At 45.4% G+C, this 11292-nt stretch overlaps 1 protein-coding gene across 2 annotated transcripts in view; it reads left to right on the top strand.

The window, feature by feature from the left end:
* Window positions 1-727: 727 nt before the first annotated feature.
* Window positions 728-11292, top strand: part of TGFBR1 (transforming growth factor beta receptor 1) — a 70227-nt gene continuing 59662 nt past the window's right edge. For both annotated transcript variants that reach the window (XM_082656249.1, XM_082656248.1), the window contains exon 1: window positions 728-818. In XM_082656249.1, the coding sequence (XP_082512375.1) occupies window positions 734-818 (85 nt within the window). In that variant the 5' untranslated portion in view covers window positions 728-733. The remainder of the gene's footprint in view (window positions 819-11292) is intronic.

Genomic DNA, 11292 nt, shown 5'->3' with positions numbered 1-11292 from the left:
GGTATCTACGTTTGGGGGTGGACGCTGACAGTGGGAGGAAACAGGAGACTGGGTCGTATCTGAAAGGCACTGAGGTAGGATCTTGGGGCGGGGGGCGTTGAAAGTTGAGGCGAGGATCTGGGGGGTGGAAGTTGAAGCCTGCCTGAAGGTACTAAGGATGTGGGTGAATGTGTCGGGTATTGATGGTGCAGGGCTGTGAATGGGAATCAGGCTCAGTACCAGATCTTAGGTGAGAAGTAAAGAGGCTAGAAGAAAAGAGCGTCGAGCAGCCACAGCCTTTTCCTAAAGCGACTCACACCCAGACACACCCATCGTCCCAGACACACCCAGTGCCCTCGGTGGCTGGAGGCAAGGCAGTACCGGGGCCGGCTAGACCCTGCTCCCACCGGGCCTTCTCCGAACTCCCAGCGGCTTCCACAGCTGCAGGGGTCTGGCGGGTCCCCCCAGCGGGGAGTCTGAGGGCGTGGCCAGCGGCCCGGCGCCCGCGGCTCTGGATTGGCTGCCCAGAGGGCCCGTAGGCGGGGCTCTGGGTTGGGTCCCGCTCGGCTGTTCGCAGACGGCGGGGAGGCGGGGCCGGCGGGAGCCCGGCAGCCAATGGACGCGCAGCCCCGGAGCAGTTACAAAGGGCCGAAGCGAGGCCGCCGCGGCGGCGGGGGAGGTGGGGCGAGGCGAGGTTTGCTGAGGCGAGGCGGCTGCCGGGCCGGGCCGGGCCACAGGCGGTGGCGGCGGGACCATGGAGGCGGCGGCCGCTGCTCCGCGTCCCCGGCTGCTCCTCCTCGTGCTGGCGGCGGCGGCAACGCTGGTCCCGGAGGTGACGGGTGAGCGGCGGCGCGGCGGGACTGGCGGGCGGCTTCGGGGCGCGCGGACCGGGCCCGGCCTCTGGCTCGCTCCTTCTCTTTCTCAAACATGGCGCGGGGCCGGGGGCGCAGGTGGCGGCGCCTGGGCCGGGGCCGGGCTTTCCTGCTCGGGCCGCCGCCACGCTAGCCGCGGGTGGGGAGCGGAGGCGGGGCTAGGGCCTGGGTCCGAGCGCGGGTGGACTTGCCCGGCAGCCCGCGGCCGCCCCGGCTGCCGGCTCTCCGGGGGAAGTGGCGTCGGGCGAAGCCGTCCGGGGTCGGGGGCTGCCCTCTGGGGAGCGAGTGGGCGCGGGCCGACGGCCGGAGGGTGTGAGGCTGGCCGGGACCGGCAGAGCTGGGACTGCTCCCCATTCCCCTCGGGGCGCTGTGTGGCGTTGTCCCGGGCACCGCAACGAGTAGGTGCTCCAGGCTCCGGGGTCCCGGGAGGGATTGGGGTCCGAGGAGGATTCCAGGGCGGGGTGTGAGCTCTGAGCCTCCAGGGCCTCCCCTAGCAGTGGGAGGGGGGGATGTGTGGCAGAGACCCCCGGGTCAGCAGGGCCGCCCTGGCCTTTGGCGCCGGCCTGACCCCGCCGAGAGGGGCCGCTTCTCCAGACAGGGGTGGCTTTGGAAGGGGAGCTACTGTGAAGCTTTGTGTGAGGACAAGGAGGCACTAACATGTGCGGAGTGCTTCTTCTTTCGTGCTTCTGGGGAAGTGTTGAAGTGAATCCAGTAACCAGAGGCTACAGATTGTTTTCGTAGTAGAAACTTGAACGTTTGCTCACTCTGCGGGGGTTTGGAATGTTTGAATGGAAATGACTGAATTGATCAAACGCTTTTATTTCCTCGAAGGAACATCGCTAGAGATGTTCCATTTCTTGAGTGACAGTAGTTTGAATCAGTCGTCTGTGTAGCTGGTTTTCGAGGGAGTGTTTCCAGCGTTTTCCAAAATATTAAATTAGGATGGGGTATGGTCGTCACCTACCTCGCGGAAGGAGAAGTGAAAAACTTTGTTAGCATCCAAGTTATAGTACTAGAAACTGAAATGTAGAGCCTTAGTGTAAGCAACTAAGATAAAGTGAAAGTACGTTTTTGTGTCTGTAATTGAACACCAAATGTTTTTAAAACAAAAACTTCAAGACTTAGGGTGCCAATTATTATTAATAGCTACTGTTTTTTAAGAGCTTACTATGATGCAGATGCATAAAGTACACCAAAGTACATTATCTAATCCTCACAACTAAACCCTTAGGGCTATGTGGCATTTGCCCCATTTTATTTATTTATTTATTTATGTCTGTGTTGGGTCTTCGATTCTGTGCGAGGGCTTTCTCTAGTTGCGGCGAGCGGGGGCCACTCTTCATCGCGGTGCGCGGGCCTCTCACTGTCGCGGCGTCTCTTGTTGTGGAGCACAAGCTCCAGACGCGCAGGCTCAGTAGTTGTGGCTCACGGGCCTAGTTGCTCCGCGGCATGTGGGATCTTCCCAGACCAGTGCTCGAACCCGTGTCCGCTGCATTGGCAGGCAGATTCTCAACCACTGCGCCACCAGGGAAGCCCTGCCCCATTTTATAGATGAGAAAACTGAGGTGTGGAGAGGCTAAGTACTCAATTATTAAGAGCTGGAGTTAGTACACTGAGGGTTCAGTGTTTCCAAAACCTATACACCTTAATATATACACCTCACTGTCTGGCATAGCCCATTTTTCTTTTTTAGTCCTCTAATAGTGATCTTTATTATTCACTTTTAGATTTTTGTCCTCACAATTAGAAAAACAGGTTGGCTTCTTTCTGACTCCTAGTACATTCCTTTTTTCTGGCCCTGCCACGCAGTGGTATCTAAATTCCCCAACCAGGGATCGAACCCGTGCCCCCTGCAGTGGAAGTGCCAAACCCTAACCACTCCTAGTACATTCTTGGAGTCCCTACACACTGGGCCTACATTAGAGGAAACAATGGAGTTTTGACATTGGCCTGAGAAGGGGGACAAGATAAATGTGTGGACAGGTGGGAGAATCAATATAGTTATGCACCAAGCATAAGTAACATTTCCACACCACTATTAACTCAAGTAGCGTAGTTCACTCTTTTCCACCTAGCTTAGCACACAAAGTGTTCGTGTATTCAAGCATCAGTATTGGACTTAATAGATGTACAGAGTATTGCTCAGCCCATGCCCTGGAGGAGCTTACAGACTACCCTGGCATGCCTACAATACAAAGCCGATCCAGGAGCTATTACTATGCTTAAGCCTAGACTACCTCAATTGGTCTGCCTGTTCTCCTTGATTATGTTGATGTTTCCATTCATCCTTTCATATATTCTGAAGAAGCGCAAATGCTTTTTAAAATTTATAATTTGACTTCCTTTTTAAGAGTTTGCAGTTGTTCCTTATTGTCTCGGCATCAGTTTTGTATTTCTCTGCCCAGCTTCTGCTCTCTCCAACATAGATTTCTCTAGGGAAATTGGTTCCTTGTCCGTGGTACACAGTTTAGTACCACTATGTCTACATATATATCCTGTGTGAGAATGCTTCCTTTCTGCCATTTCATAACCTTTTCTTTCAAAACATGCCTAAAACCCAACTCTTATTTACATTAATGCCTCTTGAATGTTTTGTCCTTTCTTCATATGCAGCCATCAGTTTAGTCCTGCCTGTTACCCCTCAAATCCATTTGCTTTCCAGAGTTTCTCTCACCTAGGCTTTTTTATAGGCTGCTGCCAAGCTAATCTTCCTTAGCCATCCCCACAGAGGGTTTACGAGATTTCCCATTTGTATTCAGTGCTTAGAGCAGTACTTGAGGCTTATGATTAGGGCCATCTCTGTGTATCCAACCAGAGATCTCACATCCCACTACTGCAAACCCTCGATTCCAGCATTTTCTATTTTTCCACCCACTCCACTTTTCAGCCTTTTCACTACATATTTAATTTTGCCCCTTTTGGGAGTGTGAGGAGAGAAGTTCTCAGTCCTGACTTCCTATACTGCTTTAGTTTGTGAACTCTTTATTTCCCTGAACTGTATAGAACTTACACTTTGTGTTGTCTATTTCTACCATGTTGCACTGTTACTTAAAAATACTCTCGAACGTGTTATAAGTACCCAGAGGGCAAGGATCATGCCTTTTATTTCTTTTATGGTCTCAGAACCTAGCACTATGTTTTATATTCTGTTCCACTTAAATGCTTGTTGTTTAAATTAATTCTGTTTGACTTGAGTATTCCTTTAGTGTTTATACTGTTATATGTAAGTACAGTTTATACAATATTAATTGAGAATTCTGTGTACAATCAGGAAAAGTCATGTGATGTGGTAAAAGAAGCAGTTGGTTATTAGATTTGGTTATTAGCCCCAACTTCTAGATATGCAGAAAATGGGGATGATACCTACTTTGTCTAGTTTATGAGATTGTGAAGATCAAATGAGAAAATTGTATTGGCATTTGAGGTTGCTATTTTGTATTGTTATTAATAGGAGGGCTGATGTTCAACCAGCAATTCCCACTGGGCCACGTGTGTTTTGATTGGTTAGACATTCTTTCTGATTGGTTGGTACCACTGGGGTGCTAGTTGTTAATACTTTTAATATCACCCCTGCAGAGAGGCATCAGTATTCAAAGAGGGAAGTGAGTATTCTAGACTGAAGTGACTGGGGGAGGCTTCCTGGACACTTTAGGACTTAAACTGACTTTGAAGGGTGGCTAGAATTCAGTTGGGCAGAGAGGGGGATTTGATGAGTGTTAAGCTCTCTCTTTGTAAGCTGTGTCCCCCAACTCCCCTAGGGCAGGAAGCAAAAGCTTCTATTGTCTGGCTGGCAAGTTACTCTTTATAGAGTTAATTTCCTTATTCTGAAATGTGGGGTTTGGATATATTAACCACTGTTATTTTTTCCCAAATTCTAAAAATTCTCTAATATGTGACTGGAAACAGAAAGGTAATCTAAGTGGGATGAGTAAGGGAGAGTAATATAATGGGATGCCCACCAGGGCTAGGCATTCAAATGTTGAAAGTCATAAATCACTGAGTTTACGGATGGAAAAGCATAACTCTAGAGATTAGGTGAATTTCTCAGGGTTGGGCAGAACCAGGACAGGAACTTTGATTTTTCTGATTCTAGATCTTGTGTCCTATATGGCAGTTTAAAATGTGAAGGATTTGGAGGGGGGAGGAACAGAGTTAATGGAGTGACTTACCTAAGTGAAGTTACCTTGAATTTCACAGAGCTTAAGAAAAGTGAGTTCTGAAAGTGGGAGGGAGGGGAAATAATTATAGGTTATAAAGTCCTCAATAGAAGGTCAGTACCTTTTTTATACTGCTGAAAAAAGGGCCTGGTGTAGTGCTTTTTTTTTTTTTTTTTTTTTTTTTTGCGGTACACGGGCCTCTCACTGTTATGGCCTCTCCCGTTGCGGAGCACAGGCTCTGGACGCACAGGCTCAGCGGCCATGGCTCACGGGCCCAGCCGCTCTGCGGCATGTGGGATCCTCCCGGACTGGGGCACGAACCCATGTCCCCTGCATCGGCAGGTAGACTCTCAACCACGCAGGGAAGCCCGTGTAGTGCTTATTGATTGAGAAAAGTAGGCTTATAGTAGTTTGGAAATTTTGGTTTAATTGAAGTGGGATGTAATTGAAAGGCCTTGTAGCACATGGTTAGGTTTAGAATTTTAGATGATCTACTTTGTTGTTGAAATTAAATGGGGAGGAACTTCCCTGGTGGCACAGGGGTTAAGAATCCACCTGCCAATGCAGGGGACACGGGTTCGAGCCCTGGTCCGGGAGGATCCCACATGCCGTGGAGCAACTACTGAGCCTGTGCTCTAGAGCCCGTGAGCCACAACTACTGAAGCCCATGCTCTTCAACAAGAGAAGCCACCTCAATGAGAAGCCCTTGCACCGCAACAAAGAGTAGACCCTGCTCACAGCAACTAGAGAAAGCCCTGGCACAGCAACGAAGACCCAACACAGCCAAAAATAAATAAATTAATTTAAAAAAAGAAATTAAATGGGGAATGGACATGTTCAAAATAATGAAGAAGGAGATAAATCTTGTTCCTGTGGGGAAGGATGCTCCTGTGAAGACTTTCGTTGACAGCTTCTCCTAGGCCTAATTGAAACAGTTGCCTGAACTCAATGCTGTTCTTTAGTACAGTTGTATTGTATCAGATATGTTCATGTCTAATGAAGTGGGTTTTGAAAATGCCAGTATCCTATGGATGGCCCTTTTGATATGAGAACATGTCTTTTCAAACCACAGAATCGCCTGCACATGTCAAAAAACCTCATGCCTTTTGCTGTTCTTTCTTGGTCATGGCTTGCATAATGCAACTTTTTCTGAAAAGATGGACGCTGGTTTGATACCATGTGATTGGGTCACATCTTCGCCTCCTGGTTCTGGAATTGACAGCAGATGCTGGCATGTTTCTCAGGAATTTTCATGTCTTGTTACATAGAACTGGCTGAAAAAAACTTTTGGAATCTTCTCAAAATTTATAGTCTGTCTTGACCCAGCCTAACTGCAATACTTAGGATAATATTTAATGCATTATTTAATGTAATTTTCTCAATATCAAATCTAAGCAGTTTCCATGAACATTAAGATTTGCTGCTACGCTGAATTAGATCCAGGTTTAGCTGTACAGTTTTAGTCCAAAACTGCAAGTAAGTTTCTTATGGTTACCCTTTTTACATGTGAACTTAACGATTGATTGACTTGTAGGCTTTTTGCCTTAGACACTTTCTCAAACACTAGGTAGAGTAAGTCTGATTGGTTTTATGGGTCAAATTTTATAGATCACATCTGGCCTTTTGTAAAGCTGCTCTTTCATTTTGGCAATCTGAGAGCAATATACATTATACAGAATGATTTATAACAAAAATATTATGACTTGCAGGATGTACACACAGATTGCTTTGACATTTCTGTGAAGGTTCAGTGGTCCTTGCATCATTTTATCAATCTGTAAGGAATATATTTTAAGAATGTGCTAGGAATTCTACCTGCCTTGTCTCATTTAATTCTCATAACCAGCCTTGGATGATAGTTGTGTAATAGTACAAAAGCTTCTTACTTTTGTACCAGTTAATTTCCAAAAGACTCTCTTTTTTTTAAAAAAAATTAATTAATTAATTAATTAATTTTTTTGCAGTACGCGGGCCTCTCACTGTTGTGGCCTCTCCCGTTGCCGAGCACAGGCTCCGGATGCGCAGGCCCAGCGGCCATGGCTCACGGGCCTAGCTGCTCTGCGGCATGTGGGATCTTCCCAGACCGGGTCACGAACCCGTGTCCCCTGCATTGGCAGGCGGACTCTCAACCACTGCGCCACCAGGGAAGCCCTGTCGTTCATATTTTAATCATAAATACATTTGTAAAAGGAAGACACTGCTTCAGATGGAACAGATAGTGACTAACAGTAGTCCAACCACTGAGACTCAAATGATTGTGCATTACCATTGTGCATTACCATTAACTCCATCAGCCTGGGTAGGCAGAGTTGTCAGGATTTTGCTCAGATTGGAACTTAGTTTGTTCCTTTGAAAGTTTGTAAATAGAAGAGCTTCTGTGTTTCCATTCTACAGACCAGGAAACTGAGGTCATGATGTTAATGAATGATGGAGCCTGTGTTTAACCTTTGCAGAGTGTGTACTCTTTCCTCTACATCATGCTGCTTTCATACACAGTAAATATCTTTTTTTTTTTTTTTTTGCGGTTCGTGGGCCTCTCACTGTTGTGGCCTCTCCCGTTGCGGAGCACAGGCTCCGGATGCAGAGGCTCAGCGGCCATGGCTCACGGGCCCAGCCGCTCCGTGGCATGTGGAATCTTCCCAGACCGGGGCACGAACCCGTGTCCCCTGCATCGGCAGGCGGACTTTCAACCACTGCGCCACCAGGGAAGCCCAGTAAATATCTTATAATGCTCATTTTGTCAGGAAGGTTTTCTTCCTTCCTTCCTCCCTCCCTCCCTTCTTTCCTTCCTTCTTTCCTTCACCATGAGAATATGCTTCAGCTTGTTCTTATTACAGTTTGCATCTTTGCAGCTTACTCAGATGCTTGCAGTCTTTCTTTGACGTTATATTTTTCGGTAATTCGAATCTCTCCAATGATTCTAATGATGGTTGATCCCTCACTATTTGTGTTGATTTATTTATATTCATAGCAAACTCTTTGCTTCTCAAATTAACATAGGCACAGACCTGAAAATTTGAATCAGAGAAGAGAAAAAAGCTATCATTGTCCATCGTTAACATTTTGGCTTATTCTATCCCTTTGCATTTTTTTGTATAATATAATCATTCTTTAATCATTCTGTCTCAATAGTTTATCAAAGCTAAATAAATATGTTTTTAAGATGGCAGAGCTTTGGCTTGTAGAAGAAATAGCTCATTTAATCTTAGCAAATATTTAGTAATGGTCAACTCAGTGGGAGGTATAGAAAAAGACGCACACTTGCTTTCAAGGAGTATGATGCTGGGGAAATATGAATACAGATTCAGTAATAGCAACCACAGGGATTGCTCTCTAAAGGTGATAGGACTTGATCTTGTGCCTTGCAGAATAGGTAGGGTTTAGAGAGGATGAGGGGCAGAGGGAAAGTACTCCTAGGTAGGGGAGGATGATGTGAGTGAAGAAGGAGCATGCTAAGTTTAAAAATTTTAAGGGGAGGAATGGAAGTTCATGATTTAAAGGGTGGGCTCAGAGAATTATGAACCTTGAAAATCAGGAAAAAGAATGTTTAACTGCACCACAGAGGAAATGGAGTAGGGTGGCTACCTAGGAGGTTTTGGAGTAGGTATGATGGCCTTGGGAATGGAGTGAATGGGTGGCTCTGTGACATTTTAAAGAAGTAGGAGCTGCTGGTAGTCATGCCTTTGCATGGCTGTTGCCTTGCCTGCAGGCTCTTGGCTTCCTCCCTCACCTCTTCTATGTCTTTGCTCACCTGTCACCTTTTTCTCAAAGAGACTTACCCTGACCACCCTTTTGTAATTGTCATTACCTTGCTTTGCTTTTTCTTTCTTTCTTTTTTTTTTTTTTTTTGCGGTACGCGGGCCTCTCCCATTGCAGAGCACAGGCTCCGGACGCACAGGCTCAGCAGCCATTGCTCACGGGCCCAGCCGCTCTGCGGCACGTGGGATCTTCCCAGACCGGGGCACGAACCCGTGTCCCCTGCATCAGCAGGCTGACTCTCAACCACTGCGCCACCAGGGAAGCCCTGCTTTTTCTTTTTTTTAACACTACCTTCTGAAATACAGTATTTACTTATCATATTTACTTATTTACTATGTTTATTGTTTCTCTCTAACTACTAGGATATAAGCTTCATGAAAGTGTATATCTTTGTTTTGTTAATCAGTGTATCTAGAGTGCAAAGAAAGTGCCTGGTGCATCGTAGGCACTCAGTAAATATTTGTTCAATGGCAGTCAGTGGCTCTTAACTGTAAAAAGGTGGAGTACAAAAGTTAAGAAGGACTCTATGAAGTAAAAAAAGAATGACTCCAGGATTTTTATACCTATATAATGCCTTTAACTAGTAAGGAATTTGGTGAGAGAAAGATAGAAGGGTAGTGAATTCTGATTTGAGCATGTTGAGTTTGAGGTGAAAGTAGGATAGGCAAGTGAAATGGTTCAGTAGGCAGCAACAATATAAGACTGGAACATGGTTGGAATGGGAGAGGACCTTAGGCAGAGAAATGATTATCAGCATTTCCTTCCACCCCATTCTTTTGGATTCTCATGCCCCGCAAACCACCTTAAGTGGAGTATTTATTTTGATCCTGAATTCCTGGCTTAGATGTGGAGCCTTGCTCAGTTCACTGTTAGATTCTTCACTCCCGGTTGCAGGTCCATGTTTTGTTACCCACCCCCACCCCCACCCCCAAGCCAAAGAAGTATATATTCAGAATCGTTTGTGAACTTCTGGTTCTACTGAAATTGGCCTTTAGGCTATGCTGCTTTCTCTGCAGTAATATGACTGACTTCCTGGGAATCTGCTCTGGTTCCTGGCTGAGGTACAAGAGAGGGAGTTTCTTTTTTGAGGCCTGCATTTACTCCACTGGCTTCACGTCACGGTTGTGACGTTAATAGTTATTACCTTACTGTCTCTTGGAGCTTCCTGATGGCAATATTGTTAAACGCTTTTCATGCTACTGTTTTTCTCTGTGAACCAAACACTGGTGCACTTGTACATATCTCTAGACCATCTTTATTTTTCTCTTTGGATTGATCTAACTTATTTGTTTTCCTTCCAATTTTGAAGGCATTTAAATCATGTGACTTGGTTGCCAGAAATGTAATAAAATCTTTATGGGAACAGGTATAAGAGCCCCCACATATTTGTCTGGCATTAGATTCTAATCAGTGTGTCTCTTTGTCTGGCATTAGATTCTAATCGGTGTGTCTCTCTGGGACTCACTTTTCGCAGGAGGATAACACCTAACTTAAATGATGATTGTGAAAATAATATGTATCAATAGTAGTGTTTATAGAGTACCTAGCACATAGCCTGATACTGATAAATATTCAATAAATGAGACATACATTTAAATAAGTGAAGAAATGCCTTTTGGAAGAGGAAATACATGTCTGTGTAATGAAGAACTATGATTAATTGGTAGACTGAGAGGCAGATTTCACTCAATGTAAGAAAGGACTTTGTATCAATGGGAGCTGTCATGAAGTGGAACATTATAAGGTGTTATGTTCCCTGTCACTGGAAATATTCAGGCAGAGGTGGGAGGCAGAGATAACCTTCTGTCCAAGAAGTTGTAGAACACATTTCTTGCATTAGGTGAGAGGATGGAATTGATTATCTCCAAGCTCTTCTTCTATCCCAGAATTCTGTACTTACAGGTGTAGTCCAGGCTTCCTTGCTCATTGCTTTTAGCCAGCATACAGGCTCTCAACTTCCCTAGCATTCACGGCTTCAAGATGAGCACTGTTTTATAACTTTATCTTATTGTATGGGAAAAATTTATTCAGTGCTTGGCTTGTCCTCTGGCCGTTTTCTATAAAAGAATTTAGGACGCTTGAAATAAAAATATATGCAGTAAGACCAAAACTAGTGATCAGAAGGATAAGAACCAATAAGTAAAAGAGGAAAAGAAAGAGAAAAATTAGCTATAACTTTTACCTGAGGAAAGCTTTAGTAGTTGAGCACAATAATTAACTTTGAGTTTTCCAGGATTGAGGGCAATAAGGGAACCCTGAGAGTTTGCATAGATCTCATTGCCTGTTGTTGAGAACACATGAGGAGGCTGCCACCTTCCTTAATAAAATGGAGCCCCCAAACACGAAGACTGCAATGCAGGGAGAATTTCCAAGTGTTAAAAGAGTTCCAGGACCTGGCAGCCCTGATTCTTGTTCTCAGCCTTCCTCTTTAATATGTTTGAGGATTCAGTTTAGTGCTGCTGCTACCATTTTTATTCTGTACTCTAAGGACACACTAGTTTTACCTTAATGCCAGTGAAACAGCT

This window comes from Grampus griseus (genome assembly GCF_964374135.1).
Source record: "Grampus griseus genome assembly, chromosome: 6".
Taxonomy (NCBI): domain Eukaryota; kingdom Metazoa; phylum Chordata; class Mammalia; order Artiodactyla; family Delphinidae; genus Grampus; species Grampus griseus.
The sequence above is the reverse complement of the archived record's forward strand: the minus strand, read 5'-3'. Positions and strand labels throughout refer to the sequence as shown.